This window comes from Podarcis bocagei, assembly GCF_964188305.1.
Source record: "Podarcis bocagei genome assembly, chromosome: 1".
Classification (NCBI taxonomy): domain Eukaryota; kingdom Metazoa; phylum Chordata; class Lepidosauria; order Squamata; family Lacertidae; genus Podarcis; species Podarcis bocagei.
In genome coordinates this window covers 132,018,114-132,036,568 of record NC_138125.1, presented here as the reverse complement: position 1 = coordinate 132,036,568, position 18,455 = coordinate 132,018,114, and the positions used below count along the sequence as shown (strand labels likewise).

At 44.9% G+C, this 18,455-nt stretch overlaps 1 protein-coding gene across 16 annotated transcripts in view; it reads right to left on the bottom strand.

The window, feature by feature from the left end:
* Positions 1–2,773: 2,773 nt before the first annotated feature.
* Positions 2,774–18,455, bottom strand: part of ABI2 (abl interactor 2) — a 63,474-nt gene continuing 47,792 nt past the window's right edge. For 3 of the 16 annotated variants that reach the window (XM_081176975.1, XM_081176972.1, XM_081176981.1), the window contains 8 exons: positions 15,669–15,766; positions 14,695–14,841; positions 13,493–13,617; positions 12,970–13,158; positions 10,014–10,172; positions 6,310–6,396; positions 5,113–5,286; positions 2,774–3,157 (listed from right to left, as the gene is read on the bottom strand). In XM_081176975.1, the coding sequence (XP_081033101.1) occupies positions 2,982–3,157; positions 5,113–5,286; positions 6,310–6,396; positions 10,014–10,172; positions 12,970–13,158; positions 13,493–13,617; positions 14,695–14,841; positions 15,669–15,766 (1,155 nt within the window). In that variant the 3' untranslated portion in view covers positions 2,774–2,981. The remainder of the gene's footprint in view (positions 3,158–5,112; positions 5,287–6,309; positions 6,397–10,013; positions 10,173–12,969; positions 13,159–13,492; positions 13,618–14,694; positions 14,842–15,668; positions 15,767–18,455) is intronic. The other 13 variants (XM_081176982.1, XM_081176984.1, XM_081176983.1 and 10 more) reach the window with 7 other exon arrangements.

Here is an 18,455-nt window from a genome sequence, read left to right as displayed (position 1 = left end):
GTCCCCAAACGGGGTGGTGGGGGATGCTCCCCTCCCCGCAGGAGCAGTTGGAGAAGAAGGAAACTCTAATTCAAGCATCCTCATTATCCTGCCTTGTTTCCTTCGGATTTTTCACGGCTATAAAAGCTCTTTGCAACATAGCAAGCTACCTTGCAGGTACACAATGTGCTTTGCGCAGAAGGGAAAACAACATTTCTTTCCCCGTTTTTCTTTCCAGCACCTAGTTCTCTTGAAGGCATTCTGCATCAAAGCCCAGAACAATATCCGAGACTTGCCTCCTCCTGCACAGAATCAGATGAGAGCGCCAAGGGTTTATCGTGTCGAGCTGAGCAAGTCCCCGGGGGCTTTTAAAAAGGCTTCGCTGCCGCCGGCCAGCATTTTAAGATCGCCCGGGACAGCGGAGAAGTCTCTGCTGTCCCGGGAAGGCAGGCGGGGGGGGGAGCAAAGACTTTTGCCCCCCGCCGGCCTTCAGAAGAGGTCCAGGACCTCTTCTGAAGGCCGGCGGTGGGCGAAAGTCTTTGCTCCCGACCGCCAGCACTTTAAAAGAGGTCCCCGGAGATTTCCCTATGGGCTTTCTTCTTGCGAAGCAAGCCCATAGGGAAATTCGTCTTGCGGGACGACTTGAAAACGGAAAACTCTTTCGTCTTGCGAGTTTTTCGTTTTGCGAGGCATTCGTCTTGCGAGGCACCACTGTACTTACATTTGTGCATGGTTGCATCGCAGCCATAATAGAAGACAACGTCCTCTCATAGCAGACAGAGCATGCACAAATGTAGATATGTAGGAGTCTTATCATGCACATTCTGTGCAGGGAGTAAAGACTGATCATGCCAGAAATTTGCCCTAATGCTCCAGTGCCTATAGGGCTACAGCCCCATAAAGCCTTGACTCCGTCAAACAAGCCAGTCCTGAAAGCCATCCCATTTTAGTGAGGCTAGAGCTGCTCGGAGCACTGATTCTGCGATCTCTGAAGGCACTCCCCACATAAGCAAACTGTGCAGATGGGAGATACATAAAATCTACGCTAGATTCTTGGTACCGCTTGAATTCTGCTCCTGGCTCGAGCAAAGCATGATGAAGAAGATTTCCGAGCACACCAGCTGCAGGGGGTAAGCCAAGACAGCCTGCGCAGATAGAGGAACTAGATGCCTGCAAAACCACATTTTTGCTGGTCTCGTGGAATTTTGGCTAGTTGGTGTTAAGAAAGGCAGGCTAGCATAACATGTGGTTCCAGGTTCATCACTTTTCGGTCACTATTGAAGTGAAGACTCAACAGGTCAGGGAGAGATGTGGTTGCATTTTGCATATTCATGGTTCATTTGGGTTGCTGTTATGGGGGTCAGGATGGGGGCTGCGGCATATTGGGGGGAGGGGAGACACATTTTCTTCCACACCACGGTTCCATCAAAAATTACAGGGATTCCTTTCAAAGCTGCTCTCTGTATGAGAGGGAATCTGCCATTGGTGGCGGCAGCAACTTCCTTCTGCAACTAACAACTGCTTGGAAAAGGCTATTTTTGAGGGAACCGTGATGTAGGAGGGAAATGGTTAGCCCCCTACTACCCCATGCCTGAATAGGACAGCTGCAATTTAACCAAAAGCAAAGACATTTCACGTGTCATCAAGTTTGGCCTTAAAACTTAAGAAGCCATTACAGAAGGCTTCTCCTCACATTTAAGAAAATCACTCATCTGAAAGACTGGAGAAAAGGTAGCTCAAGCTCTCTTCCGTTTCTAATTTGCCTTCAAAGGAAACCAAAACAGAAGGCAGCCCTCTGGATTCCTTGCAAGATCAGCTAACAGGCCTCAGCCACATTTGTCTGCCTGCCTCCACAAGCCTTTCATGATACGCACTGAAGTCGAATTGTACCATCCGATTGGTATGCATGATATTTGAGCCAAACAGCTCAAACTTTTAGCTAAAACTTATGAATGAATTCAAACTTCCCCCACCTCTAGAGATATTGAATTCTTCTCTATTCTAATTCCCCAAACTATAAAACATGAGGTAATTTCAGAAGATTGCAGCCAGCCTTCGGGAGAAGAACCAGGGCTGAAGCCTGATATGTGAAACCACAAGATGTGGCTTATACGTATTCTGAAAGCAGAATCTGGACAATATGTCACTTATCAAGAGAGGAGGATGCAAACTATTCCCTGGATATTTTTCCAAATAGGGAAGCAGCCCAAATCTTAATTTCAAGCTTCATCTTCCTTCCAACTTTTTAACAACCATTTCACCAAATGAGGCCTCGCTCGAAGCTTTCAAGGATCTATATAACAGGAGGCCAAGCAGAAAGCTACAACTTCCTGTGTTCTCAAAGCAAGAGGAATGTGATTCGAAACCAGCTCCGTGTGACCTGGATCAGGCTACATGTGCTGAACAGCTGCAGAAGTGTTTTGGGTCAGAGATGCAAGGAACCAACCTGAGATCCAGTTGGTGTGTGAACCCCAAAATGTTTGCCAGTACAATAACGCTCTTTCCAATAGTAAGAGAGTGAAGAATGGGGACTTGGGGAAAGGCAAAGAGGGAGGGGGGTGGATGGCCTATCGAAGCCAACCCTTCAGCACTGGCATCTGGGATGTCCCAATACCAGGGCTTACATTATTCCTGAGAAAAATCCCATGTCTTGGTTGAATGGGTCACAATTTGAGCAACGGATCGGTTAATTGGCAAGTTCGTTACATCTCCTATATCTACACCAAAAATCGGTCAGCTTATTCAAATACGTCGTTCAGCTCAGCCCAGCCGCCGCTGGCAAATGGAAGAACCATTTCTCCAAAACAACTCAAATCACTATTTTATAAAATGGTTGGGGGAGGGGGGAGCAAAACAAAAAAAATAAAGAGTGGTTTTGTTTACAATGATCCTTCCTTCCTTCAGTTCATTTGACAGGCACCCCCAGCCGCTGGAGAAGATCTGGGGAGCCCAACAACCTCATGGCAAGCAAGGTGCAAATCTGCCTCTTGTTGTGGCCGTCTTCACTCTGAGTAATGCATAATGGACTCCACGTAGTTCCCTGGGAAGAGTCCCGTTACTCCATTCATCACCCCTTCATACCAACCATCGTCGTTTTTCTTAATGACGTAGATGATGGCGCCTTCCTGGAAGGAGAGTTCATCTTCCTTGTCTTTAGTGTAGTCGTAGATCGCCACAACTAGGAGCAAACAGAAAAAGGAGAGAATAGCAAGATCCCAAGAAAGCAGTTGCCTGAACTGAAGGCAATGTCAAAATCATATTATAGCTTTCAATCCCTCATTTCCCAAACAGCAGACATTTCTCTTTAACAGCAGCCGATTTGAATGCTGTCTTTCTCCCTGTTTGCGCAAGAAGTCAGTTCCTCGCCCAAAAGGCCAAAACATGACTTTCGATGTTTCAGAATATTTTGTGCTCAAATGCTGAAGTTCTAAAAATAAAAATGGGAGAAATTTTGGCCTACTCCACGCCTCTCATTCCAATATACAAAAGACTGAACCAAGTAATTGCTACTACTGAAAAAGAGGAAGCTTATTTAGGGTTTCCAAAATGACCAATGTATAAAACTATTTTGGAAAAAGTCAACACAACATGATGCTCCCCCTCTGGTTTCATATAATAAAAAGGGGGTCTTGGTGAGAACAGTCCCCACATAGTAAATTGATGGGTTACGACATCCTTAAAAAATGCTGCTTGCTTTCCTAAAAGTAGCAAAAGGCAGGTCTACCGAGGAATTCTAACTGCTCGTTTCCTTTCTCAAACTTGTGCAGTGATGAAATGGAGATAAATTCAGTTTCTGCATACGAGCAAAAAAACAAACAGGCCAGGCAAGGGTTGCAAGAGAGAAAGAGAAACCAATTCAATTCAAAGGGACTGTCCAACCGATGCAATCTACCTATTGTTGTTTTTCTAGTATGTCAGATGCAGAACTGCCAATATCTTTTGGTAGTTCTGCATAGTTCTGTTTTACTACGGCCCACAAATTCAGGTGGCTGAAGACCTTATGGAATTACTTTTTAATCAGCTAAGATTCCCTTTCTTTCTGCATTCTTTCTCACGCACAAAAAATTCTTTCGTTTCTTTCCTCTCCAAGGGGAAAAAAGGGGGAGTTTGAATTAATGTTGGCTTACAGATGTAATAAGAAATATGAATTAACTTACTATTCAATATGCTTTTTCACGCTGTGATCTGTTACGTGACAGAGCAAAGGATACTAGAGGACAGTCACTCAACAGGAATGGGAAACCTCCAGCCTGCGAGTCAAATTAAGCCTGCCAAAGGTCCTAATTTGGCCTGTGAGGCCATTTTCCCAACAGCCATGCCCTGAAGTCAGGGGTGGAGCAGGCAAAGCTGCAAGGAAATAATGGATCTAGAGTGCAAACCAGATCGTTGCAGTCAGTGCTGAATGCAAGCCAGCTGGGATCAGCCCACTGCCGAGTTCCCCACCAGAACACCTATGTGGAGCTGATCCCTCTGTCTTACCAGCCCTGCTTGAAGGCAGGAATGGTTGCATCTGGGAGCTCCAATCAGACAAGTAAAGCTGATCCCAGCAGGCATGCATTTGGCACCGAAGAGCAAGTGGAGTTCCCAGTGAGTGGGGGAGTTCAGGATCCAGCCCACCCGCCAGATCCTACTTCCCAGCCCTGTGGTGCAAGCTGTGGTGTTCTGTGGTGCAAGCTTGCAAGAATGACAATTGTGAATGGGGAGGATACGGAAAACAGGTTTTTCTTACCAAACCGCAAGATTAGAAAGAGCTGGCTTGCTTATTAAATAAAAAAAGGGTAAACACAGATCCGATCCGTTCCCTGCTTGTACTGGAATCCTGGAGAAACTAGCAAAGTACCGGCTACCAGGATCCAGCACCAGCCGAGAGAGCAGCAGTTGCTTCACAGGGACTGGCCAACGTTGGTTTTGTCTTCCCTCATGCTGAAGGAAGTGGCTCGGACTCTGAGACACACTATCAACTGGTAAAATATTAATTTCATGTTGTGCCACCACCGGGCAACATAACATCTGAAGGATCTCAAGGATGAGGCATAGCCAGTAAGGTGCAGTGAGCTGAACCCATGTCAAATGGCTGGAAAAGACTCTTGCCTCAGCAGTTAACTCTACGGTTAGAACTTCCAGCAAATGTACCTTTCTCCAAGTAGGTCCTTGGTGCCCACGGTGGATCCTCTTCAGCATATGGGTCACTGTATTCTACCACAGCGGCTTCTTCCTCCTCATAATCTTCTGGAGGAGGTGGTGGTGGTGGGGATTCATCAAAGACTGGCTCATCTACCGGGGGTGGGGGTGGAGGTGTGTCTGAAACTAGAGGAGCAAAAATCCACACTGCAATTCCTAGAGTTTAAAGGCTATACAGAACGTCCAATATATTAAGAGCTTTACAAGTCTTATTCCCGCCCCCTGCCCAGTGTCTGCTTCAATGGGCTGTCCTCCTTTGACAGAAAAGATCCAAGGCAGTGCGTGTAATCACTGATCAAGGTTCAAAGTTCACCTTCCATCGAGTCTGACACTCAAACACTGGACATCAGGGAAATCAGCAGCTTTTCCACTTTAGGGAAGAGGTAGCACATCTGTGGCCCTCCAGGTGTCTTTGGACCATTGTTCTCATCATCTCTGACAATTAAGCAGCGCTGGAGGACCAGCCCTTTTCTAGAGAGATTCATGTTCCACATTACCTGCTGCTAGATCTTCCAAATCCAGTCTCAGAGGCAGTATGTCTCTGAACATCATTTGCTAGGGAACTCAAAAGGGGGAAAAAAGTGCTATAGCTCTTGCACTCTTCTAGTGGTTTTTCATAGATATCTGGCTGGCCCCACAATGTTGGACTTGGTGGGTCTTTGGTTGAATTCAGTAGGGCTGTCCTTATGTTCTCAATCCCATATAGTTATGCTGAATGGCAGTTCCTGGTTAAGTCGCTTTCTTTTGCTTTGGGGCGGACTGCATGCCCTTCAGATTGTAAAGCAGGAACTTTGAAGCTCTGAGTTTAGTCACTATGTGGACGCTGCTGCAGTGGGGGCCAGAAGGTAATCGACCCAATCCCACATGAAAAACAAGTGTTCCTCTTCTGCCTGGCAGAAGACCACAGCATCACACTTTGCAAAATGCACTGTCTTGGCTGCTGACTGGTAGATGCACAAAATTTATGAAACAGTCTATGAACAACCAATCTAAATGTGGAACGTCTGCTAGATTAGAAGCAAGTGGGCATTACAAGGTTGTCTGTGATCAAGAGACATTGTCATCTTCCAAACCCAACACTTGCAGGTGAGCTTAAGCTTACTAAAATATCTCTACCTGAATCAAAACAAAATAAAAATGCATACTTACTATTCTCCTGAACTCTGGCCACAAATCCCATGAGTGGTAACTGAGGAGTTACCTGTAGGATAGAGGGAGGCGGCGGCGCAAGAGACACTGCAGAAAAGGAACGACAACAATAAAAAAGCAGGCCTCCGGTTAGAAAAGTTGAACCCAAAACATGAGAGATTGCATGGGCACTGTGGTTTCCTACTCAATGCAAGAAAAAGGGAGGAAAAATAGTAACAGGTCAACTTGAACCTAGCTGCCAAGGACAGCACTGAAATTTGCTTGAAGCAGTATTAATCATCAGGCTTGTTTCTTAACGTGACATCTTTCTGCAGGGCCTGCAAGACAGAGCTGTTCCACCAGGCCTTTGGCCAAGGCACAGTCTGACCCCCTCCTTTGGTAATCCTCATAGAACTCAAGCCCAATGGTTGCCATTAATTTGATTCTCAATTGATTTTAGAATGTATTTCAATTAATTGATTGTGATTTTATGTAAACTGTGTTATTTTTATGGTTGTTAGCCGCTCTGAGCCCAGCTTCGGCTGGGAAGGGAGGGATATAAATAAATTTTAAAAAATTATTATTTTTATTTTTATTAAAAAACAGAAATAATTCATGCTTAAGGGATTCGTCTCCTGCAGTCTCCACAGAACCAGTCCTGAAACAAGTCCAGCAGAAGCACAGAAATCCTTGGCTATTAGGAAGACAGTCTGGTGCAGTCAGGGAAAATATTCCCCAACTCACAAGGACTTTCCAGCGCTTCTTTTTTACATAGCCTGCATTTGCATTACCAAAGACCAACATTTACAGCTTCATATTTCTTCATAAAAATTCAACATCTACAAGCAAATTAGAAAGCAATCTCTTAACCCGGTCTGAGAAAATGTTCAGGATTGAGACTTAGAATAACTTTACGTGAAGTGTTTCTGAGCACACAGAACACTTTCATGAACAGTGTGACCTGACTGTTTAAAACAGGATTTTAGAAGTGTGCTTGTGCGATTAAGCACCATTCTGCATGGCTTTGAGACAGCAGCTGAAACAATTTACTTCCTTCCACAGAAGTCCATGGGAATCTTTTAATTCTATGGGTAGATAAAGTAGCTGCACTTGGGGTCACAGTTTAGCTGGAAGCAAAACCAAATCCCGGCCCCCAAGTCTTGGCAACTTGAGTGTCAGGGCAGAATTTAGGTTTTCCCCACAACTCAATGATGTCAGAGACTCCCGTTCTTTCACTCTCTGCTGAGTCATTCAGTGGATGCTACTCATTTCTAAAAGAGAGTATTTCAGCACTCACAACTTCTTGAAAATTGAGCTCCCTATATACTTGCCCCTTCAGATCATGGTTGCTGCCAATCGCTTCATTTTTAAAATCAAGCTGTTGTGTGCAGAACCTATTTTTGCTTTGCTTTCTCTTGTACAGTGTGTGCCTGTAACATGGGGAAGTCTATGCAGGAGTGCATTTCAATCTGCACTTCATGTACAATGAAAAGAATGAGAATCAGTCCCAAGATCTCCCCCAGCAAGCACCATGCTCCTTCTCCCTTGCTGAAGCCCATGTTCTCAAATGCATTCTTCTTCTGATGCTCCCTCAATGAAAAGGTAACAGGCCAATTTTCAAATGGCATTCCTTGCTCCCCTATCCTGTCATTTCCCTCCCTCTTTATGGCACCACAGTAATCTGGTTGCCCTCAGCAGTCCTCTCCCGACAGTGAGTCTTTGTTGGAGGTCCTTTTGCCTCTACGCTGGACGAAGTCCAAGTCCACTGACATATCCCATCTTCATCTGCTGAAATTCTACACTTACAAACCTCTCATTATTTGCGCCACGGGAAAGCCACTCTTTTTGTAAATTTACAATCCAAGCAAGCTACCCTTTTAAATCATAACATTCTGCTTGGCTAAACAGATTGAATGAGAGTTACCTAATATTTATTGGCTATTTGGCATCTTCTGTGGTGCCTCGACAACAAAATGACCGACTAATGAAGGGCCACCCATCTAACAACTCTTACCACAACAAAGGATTCCACAAAACATGCTGAGCATCCAGAAAACACCTTTGCATAAAAAAACAAACCTTCAGAAATCGGTCTCCCCATAAAAGAGTGAATAATCATAGGTTCTCTCCTTCAGCATGCAAAGAGTCATGCTTATTATTAACACCTTTTCACATTTGTGAGTGTTATGCGTTGTCATATTTAGGGACACTTCTCGGTATGTTTTGAACATGTACACACAAAATATTCCATACACAAATATTCAAGTTCAACAGGTGTGTGCAAACTTCAGACATCGTGCAGGTTATGTGCACTGAGTGCAGATCCATTATTAACATGCATATATATTCTAGGCACTTAGGTTCAGTAGACAGGTGTTGGTTTAGGGGTGGAAGAGCCAGACTTATGCCACAACTTAGTCATGAAGCTCAACCAGTGTGGCTTCTGTCAAGTTACAGGCTCTCAGACTAATCAATTCACACGCCTATTTGCAGTTGTGCTTTTCAGGATTTCATCAACTGATCTCCTATGAAACATTAGCAAACTGACAAGATCACGGGGTTCTGCCTTCCTCATGCTTGTTTCTATGATGTACAACTGATTCAAGCCAGGTTTCCTTCCAAATACAGTGGTGCCCCGCAAGACGAACGCCTCGCGAGACGAAAAACTCGCAAGACGAGAGGTTTTTTCGTTTTCGAGTTGCTTCGCAAGACAAATTTCCCTATGGGCTTGCTTCGCAAAACGAAGCTTGCCCCCGCACCCCGGACCTCTTTTTAAGCAAGGGGCGGCGGGGAGAAGATCGCTTCTCCTCGTTGCCAGCCCCGCAATCTCCGGGGACAGAGGGGAAGGCGCGCGCGCGCCTTGCCCTCTGTCCCCGGACCCCTTTTGAACCAAGGGGCGGCAACGGGGAGAAGCGATCTTCTCCCCTCCGCCCCTTGCTTCAAAAGAGGGGACAGAGGGGAAGGCGCACACGCGCCTTCCCCTCTCTCCCCAGACCCCTTTTGAACCAAGGGGCGGCAATGGGGAGAAGTGATTCTCCCCGTTGCCCCTTCCCTTGCTTTAAAACAGGTCCAGGGACAGAGGGGAAGGCCCGCGGCACTTCCCCTCTGTCCCCGGATGGTCTCCATAGGAACACATTGATTGATTTTCAATGCATTCCTATGGGAAACCGTGCTTCGCAAGACGAAAAACTCGCAAGAAGAAAAAACTTGCGGAATGAATTAATTTCGTCTTGCGATGCACCACTGTACAAGCCATCTCTTTAGCAATCTGGCCACCTACTGAACTAAGAACTGTGAGGGGAAACAAAATGTTGTCTCAGGGATAACCATGTTAGTCTGTTGCAGAAAACACCGAGACTTTGGGCATCTTAAAGACTAACCTTTTCATGGCAGATGAATAAAGTGTTATCTCAAGTTACAAGTATATGGTTTGGTCGGGGAATGGGGGGGGGGGGGCGCTTGTAAACAGTGAGGCCAGAGGAAAATAAAATGCAGAAAGTACAGACAAACTGATAAATTCCCAAAACAGCCACATTTCAAATATAATACTTTATCAAAGAAAGGCAACCCCTTCCCCGCAATCAGAGATTAATATTTAGGATTTTAAGGTAAAGGTCGAATTATTCATCATCACGACAACATGTGGTTAGATCTTTAAAGGCACCACAACAATGGCATTTTTGTTGGTGGGTTAGAGCACTGATTTTCACTGCGGTGCATCTTACCTGGGTTCTGGCTATAAAAGGGTCCTCCGTTCACCTGGCTTTGAAGGCTGTTCTGCGAAGTGATGGAAGGAGGACGCCTGTACGGCAAAGAGCCCCCTATTGTTGGAGGGGTGTGCCGAGTAGCAGGTCTGTTCATGCTGTAGAACTGAACAGGATGACCTGTTTCGGAAGGGAGAAAAGTGTCAGGATAAGGACCAAAATGTTGAAGATGAATCCTGCCTTTTCACATTTAGATTTCCGCTTCATATGAGTGGACTCACCACAGCAAAAAGACTGAAACTGAATGGGAAAAATAAAAACGTGGCTCCCTTCTACGATTGGATTGAAGACTTATACAAACTCGCGTCATATGAACAACTTGCATATAAACGCAGACTTGCCATGGACCAATTCAATGATATTTAGAATCCATTCTTACAAATACTGTAATAGGTTAAGATCTGGTGAGGTACAATAACAACTTTGTAAAGTATACAATTTTGGGTTTCCCCCTTCACTTTCCCTTCTACACACGTGCTGTTTCTCTTTTCCTTTTTCTCTCTTTTATTTCGTCTCGCCATGCTTGGTGGACATACAGTGGTACCTCGGGTTAAGTACTTAATTCGTTCCAGAGGTCCATTCTTAACCTGAAGCACCACTTTAGTTAATGGGGCCTCCAGCTGCTGCCATACCACCAGAGCACGATTTCTGTTCTCATCCTGAAGCAAAGTTCTTAACCCAAGGTACTATTTCTGGGTTAGCAGAGTCTGTAACCTGAAGCATATGTAACTTGAGGTACCACTGTATATGGTTATGTACAGTGGATGCTCGGGTTGCGAACGTGATCAGTGTGGGATGCATGTTCACACCCGCAGCGTTTGCAAACCGCAGTGGCGCTCTGCGCACGCATGGGTTGTGATTTGTGATTCGGTGCTTCTGTGCATGCACGACCGCCGAAACCCGGAAGCAACCCGTTCCGGTACTTCCGGGTTTCGGCGGTCCGCAACCCAAAAAAACGCAACCTGAAGCATCTGTAACCCGAGGTATGACTGTAGTATTTAACTTTCAATAAAGAAATGTGTGTGTGTGTGTGTGTGTGTGTGTGTGTGTGTGTGTGTAGATAGACAGATTTCAGCTTTATCTAAAATGTTTGAACACAAAGGGTGGAACCCAATGTTGCATAAGGAGACGTTTGGCTCACACACCGGGTCTTCATCTTTCCTATCTCCTCCTTGCAGCTTCTTGCCGCCCCGCCCCCGCAAAAAAAAGCCCCAAGTCCAACGGGTCCCCCAAACCCCCAGAGCAAATTTGAGGTGTGAAAGAGAGGAAGATGAAATGCCACTGCATGACTGCAAGTCTACTCTGCTTGTGGGAAGACAGTTTTAGAAACAACCCATTGGTGTGGTTTTTTCACATGCTTTAAAAGCTGCTCAGATGATTCAGAGGTTCGGCATTAATACAAACCCTACAATGTTATGCTTTTGAAAACGAAGCAATTCAGCTGACATAGCAGGTACATACGATGGGATACCTTAAATTACACTTCAAAGGAAACTTGTTAAGATGAATATGGGGCAGAGCAGAATGGTAGCATTCCACCCAGCATTTTAAAAAAGCAGGTCTCTGAGCTGATTCTTCATTAGCTCTCAAAGAAGCTGAGGGAAACATGAAACAAGTACACGACCACAGCGTGCTCTGCCCGATTTTCCAGAGTAACTCAACTAAGGTTAAGTTCCTATATGCACGTTCACCACTTGATGACCAACATGCTGGAACGAACCAACGCAGCAGAAACTTTTACATCCATAATACTTTTGAATGGAAGGGGACATGTTTAGCAAAGCCAAAAAACTGCAAAATAATCAAATAGCAAATATCCTTGTAAGAGATGGCCGTAAGCTGCTCCAAGTTTAAATGGGTTTCACCAGTCACAGAACACCCAACTATGATGCTCGTTTCAGGTGGTCTTCACCCCGCCCCCCCGCCCCCGCCTCAACTTTCAAATCCAAAAGCAGTGCCTTGGTAAAGTCTAGAGTACAGCAATATTTTTACCTAAAAGGTTAATCAATTAAACCTGAAAAATATATTTTGCTACTTGTAAATCAGTTGCTCCCCCTAAATATTAAACAGCCTTGTACACTGCCATCACTTAAGATTTACAACCATGCTTCCAAGCAATGAGTTTGATACAATGTTACCTACAAAATGTTGAACTTTTTTTTTTGAAACAAGCTGCAAATACCGTACTATTCCATCTATAAGACGCCCCCGTGTATAAGACTTCCCCTATTTTGGGGGACTCATATTTAAGAAAATGAGGTGAGATGGCAGAGAGTCATTGAGCTTATTGCAGAGGACTGCTCAGCATTGTTGAGCTTTTTTCAGGGGGGGATTGCCGAAAATAGCTCACCCATATGCATAGCAAAATCTGACTCCTGTCTGCCCCATCGCTGGCAGCAGCTGCAATTCACCCACCCAACTGCCAAAGCGTCAGCCAATCAACACCACCCATTGATGCAGCAACCAATCATACGCACAATAGCAGCTGACAGCCGCAGCAGCAACCAATCAAACGCCCACCCTATGCACTACCCATGTATAAGACAACCCCCACTTTTTACCATGATTTGAAAAGAAAAACATAGTCTTCTACACAGAAAAGTATGGTAAGTCAACAATGCGCGGTTGTCAGAATAATGCTTGGATCGAAATAACCGAGATAGACGGTAGGGTAGACAAAGGGGCATTTTGAAAACAACGCACAAAGAAACACAGCAAGCCAAACAATTCTGTATAACAAGGTGCTTTCAGCAGCTGAGAAAGATGATGAAACGATGGAAAACGAAATGCCACGCTTTCCCAATGAAAACCACACAAGCACAGGAAACTCTGTGAATCTGCAGCACTCAACAAAACCAGTCTTAGGCTGCTATTGCATCTTGGCTGACCTGCCTCAAGAGGAAGAGCTGAAACTCACCTGCGGAAGGAGTAGAAGAAGCAGCAGGGGGAGTTGGAGATGTGAAGCCATCGGCAAGGGGCTGAGCCCCTGCAGCAGCGGCAGCAGCATCTGGGGCGGCAGAGGGTGGGGCAGTTGCAGGAGTGAGAGGAGTGGGAGCAGGGGCAGAAGTAGCAGGAAGGGGAGAAGTGCCAGCAGAACTGGCAGGGGCTACGTGAAAAGAGGAGGAAGAGGAGGAGTTAATAAGGAGTTACGGTTAGCAAGGATTAGAAAAGCTTTCGAGTCTTTTGTGCGGAACGTTCCACAAACGCTTAAAACTCTAGCCCCAAAAATGGCAGCAGCGGAGGGGGAGGAAGGAGAGGTAGAAAAATGTTTATGTAGGGAAAGGGTTACCCCTTAGGTACGCAGCAAAAACGGGGTGGGGAATGGAAGGAGGATTTCAACTTATCCAATGTAAAACATCGCCTTTCCCCCTGACAGGACTCAAAGCAGCTTACATATAATTGCCATTACCAAGGAATCGCCCAAACCCAAGAGGATTTACCTGGATACACACTGGGAGGGGACGGAGTAGGGACAGCAATAGGGACTCCCACACTTCCACTTCCGCTGTTCTCTCGACTGCTGCTCCTACTGCTAGGATGGCTCCCTCCACTGCTCCCGCTGCTGCTAAAGAAATAATATAAAAACAAACAAACCACAAAGGCATCCATATTCCATTCCATGCCAGGCACACGCAGATTGCTAAACTTTGCAATTTTGGGGACAAAGAGAGACGTGCTGCTGTTTTTCCCCCTACGTCCAAGCTAAAATCAGGGTACATCGCTGACGAGTAACAGCTGCCTGCTAGATTATAGGAGATGGCTTTCAGGACCCTAGAAATATCAACTCTTAATGGGCAAAGGGCCAATATTAGAAGGAGGTTGGTTTTATCTGCATTGCTTAATACTCCACAAGTAAAAACGCTTATGCCTAAAATAGTTTTTGGCACGGCACCATGAAATCTCACCAACATACCATTACATTTTATGCTGGCCAGGGCTAATCTGTTCTGCAGATCAATTTCCTTAGTACAGACCTATCTTAGGCCAAGGCCTTTCTCCAGCTTTTACATTACTTCTGCAAATCCACATAAAGGAATTAAATCAGTCATGTTTCCTATCTAGTTCATGTTACCAACATTTTCACAGGCACCAAAGTCTCATCTACAGGTATAACAACAACAACAACAACAACAACAACAATAATGTCTGTTCCGCATGGAATCTCAAGTTTCAGAACTTATTGGGAAGTAACAATAAAGCCTCATGACAGCATCACCCTCATTTGTAGACACCACATTTTAGAAACAGTGCACGGCCATGACCGTCTTATGGCGGAGAGGCAAATAAATAGAAGTTATAACAAACAAACAAACAAACAAGCAAACAAACAAACAAACAAACAAACAAACAGGATACAGTTCTATTCAAGACTTCATATGCTACAATACACAATTCGGCAAGCAAATTGTGTATCTTTTTAAAAAAACTCTTCCTAGACAAACAACTTCGCATTATACAACATGTAGCATAAAGAGCATGGTTTCCCTCTAACTCCCAATGGATTTCCCAAGAAATCACATGAATTTATGAAGTTCTAAGTGAAGGGTTGGAGGGAGGGGGGGGGGTTAAAAGCAGATCACTATAAAGCTGTGTTATGTGTCTTAATTATTGTTAATACTTTGTGCAGGAGCAGACTGAATACCTGTAAGTGCGATTCCTCTGATTCACAGAAGCTGTCCTAACAGGGCTCTGTTGCGAGGGAGCCATATTACGGGTAGGGCTAGGTACATAGTCATTGGGTACCACTGGAGGACGCACTGGCTCCAGTGTGCGATAGGGAGAGTGACGCCTACACAAGAAAAACATATGTATGGAAGCAATTTCAGACAATGAAATACACCAAACACCTTTGGGCAAGGCAGTGTAGAACTCCTGCTTACTGTTCATATTGAAAATGCACAGGGCAGGATCCAGTCCACTGCCGGGGCAGCGCCTGTGAAGGATTCCCTTGGGCACAGCAGAGCCCAATTTTCCTACTCCCCCTTCACGGCGCACAAGAAGGAGGTGCCAAAAAGAGAGGTCTTTGCATGCCGCCCATGTCCCCAGCCAGCTCTCCCTCTCCTCTCAAAGTAAGTGACTTCTGCTCTGGTGCATCAGTGACTTGCATTAAGAGGAGAGGGCAGACTGGGGAAGCATGCAGAGAGTTCCTGGTCCAATCGCTGGTCTATCATGGTGCCTGCGATGTGCCTGCACACTTAGTAGGTCAGAAGAGGAAGAGAGAAAATGGGGGCTCTATTGAGCCTGTAAGAACACTCCACATGCTGGTGCCATGCTTCTCAGCGGACCTAACTGGGCCCATGAAATTTCTCTGTTCATGTCGTATAGAATAATCAGGGCCACTACTTTTTCTAGGTACAGCAGTGTAGAGCTACTCTACAAACAAAAGCCCAAAAGGCTCCTGCCGAAAGAAACCATATTCAACCATTATTTCCACCTCCTGGCGATGCTATGAATGTGCTATCTGCCTACAGGGGAGAGAGACAAGACACCTCCAAAGCCCACAATGTCATTTTGAGGCACTAATGAGCCATGAAGCAATAGTAAAAGCAAGAAAGGATTTTTACCTTCCCTTTTTGCACCCTGCCCCCTTTCCAATGCGCATGAAGTTGTACTTACCCAATCGTTCCTTTCCCTGACATTGGCGGACTGGGTGGCTTCTGGGTGGGTGGCGTGGTACGAGGCAGGCCACCCATTTTCATATTCTGTGTACTAACCTGCATGAGAGGCAATGGGAAGAAAAGCAAACCTCACTGAACTCTTCAGGTCAACGACTGAGAATAAATTAAGAACGCTTTGGGAACTGATCTGCAACATTAAAAAAGCAGGGGAATGTGTAATAATAATAATAATAATAATAATAATAATAATAATAATAATAATAATAATGTAGAAGCCCCAGTGGCCATGCACCTATGTGCAATTTCTACATACAGTGGTGCCCCGCAAGACGAATGCCTCGCAAGACGGAAAACTCGCTAGACGAAAGAGTTTTCCGTTTTGGAGGTGCTTCGCAAAACAAATCTCCTATGGGCTTGCTTCGCAAGACAAAAATGTCTTGCAAGTTCCTGCAGGCTTTTTTTTCCTTCCCCCCCTTTTTCTAAGCCGCCAAGCCGCTTATCAGCTGATCCGATAAGCCGATAAATTGCTAAAAGCCGCTAATAGCGCTAATCCGCTAATCTGTCAATGGGCTTGCTTCGCAAGACGAAAAAACCGCTAGACGAAGAGAATCACGGAACGGATTCTTTTCGTCTTGCGAGGCACCACTGTACAAGAGTTAAGATGTGCTCAAAGGACTTGTGGTTCTATGGCGTGTTTAAGAGTTGTTCTGACTGATTTCACATTTAACTTCCAATCACCAGCAACAAGGAAAGCGTGCCTATCTCAAGGCAAACTTTGCTTACTAGGCTCAAGGCAACATCCTTTCCCTCACTGCATTTCTAGCTATGCAAATCCTGCCCACGTCTGCTCAGAGGTAAGCCCCACGGGGCTTGATGTGATTTGTTGCCAAGAAAGTAGGTTTAGAACCGCCGCCTAGAAATACAAATGAGATATTTTACTGAAATGTAGGGTATAAATGAAAGACAAATGGGTTTCCAAACTTTATGTATTATAATACAAATCACGGGTGGCTCCTAGATATTATTTGCCTACAACTCCTAGGATTCTGGACCACTGGGCTAGGCTGGCTAGGACTGATGGGAGCTGTAGTCCAAGCACATCTGAAGGGCCACAATATATCCCTGAACTATGTAATACATAAAGTTTAAAAATACATTTGTATTGCATGCGTCCAGGGGACGTGCCTAGGGGTTTGGCTATGGAACCTCAGCTACACATTCTAGCGGTAGCAAATGCAACTCTGCCACAGCACAACACATGAAGTGTCTCTCAAAAGCACTTAATATATATTTCAGGAAACCCCTGCTTTCTTGTTTGACTGAGTGGTGGGGAACCTGCAGCCCTGCAGGTGTCATTTGATTCCAACTCTCCTCTCACCTGACCAACTAGAGCGTGCTAGCTAGGGCTGATGGGAGTTTGGGCCCAGCAACCTCGGGGTGGTTGTGGGGGTAGGCAAAAGGTTGCCTGCCACCAACCTGCAGTGTCTATGAAGCTGATGTGCCTAGGACAGGGAATGAGTTATACATAACGTGAAACTCTTACGCCATGTATTACAAAAGCACAAGGGGGAATCCTAAAAGCTCAATTTAAGAAATAATCTGGTATCCTCACTTCCCAAGAGGGATGCAATGACCTGGCCAAGTATTGGTGAATATCTCATTCTGCTGAAAAGAGTCTACTCTGAAGTAACAGAAGCCAGTGTAGCAGTAGGATTATTGCTGATTCTGCTCCCTTCATCCTTGTCATTCAAGGGTGCTTGTGCTGGTCCCATACAGTCTTTCACAGGCTTCCTCAACCTTGGCCCTCCAGATGTTTTGAGACTACAATTCCCATCATCCCTGACCACTGGTCCTGCTAGCTAGGGATCATGGGAGTTGTAGGCCAAAAACATCTGGAGGGCCAAGGTTGAGGAAGCCTGGTCTTTCAGCTTTATAGTCTAAACACTGCAGTCTTTCCCAAAATATTTCCCCCCCCCAAAAAAAAAGTATCTATTTGGACACTTTCTATCTGCACTAAGCACTTTCATAAATCAACTTCATATATGAAATGAAGCTTCACTTGCAACACCACCCTAATAAAATATGGCCTTTTTTAAAAGAAAAAGAAAAGGTGACATTTTGTGTATAAAAGACTATATCACCAAGAGTTATTTCTGTCATAGATCACCTCATTTTTTTAGGATTGGTAGCCATTTTATTGATCTGTTTCAAGAGATGCTGATGACAAATTACATTTACAATGCTGCAAATGCAAGGTATGAATAATTTAATGTTTTGTGTTCATCAGCATCACGGTGGGTTGATTTTTTTTAAAAAGGGGAAAAAATCACTGCTTGTTTCCACATAAATCACAAACATGGGGACACTAATACTTGTGTTTGTGTATGGAAAGAGCTTGTGTGTGCATGTGTGTATGAACGCGCACTGCTAGGAAAGCTACCTTATCCCTGGACTATGAATCTAAAATTTCATATTTTAAAAAGCAACACTTTTACAAGACAGGATCGCTCCACCACATGGAGCATGAGGTAGAACATTATGGAAAAGACACCTCAACATTGAAAGATCGTTGAATCTGGGAAAACTAAGTTTTCAAATTTCAAAGCTAGATCAAAAGTTGTCTGTCCGTCCCCAATAACTGGCCCATATGATTGTTACAGGACGTTGGATAAATGCAGCTAAATAACATGCCTTCACTTTTTCTTCTGGATAAATTTTAGAGATCACTACACTACATTTTCTACATACAATATCCAAGATTCACTACTAGGCATGGAAATATTTA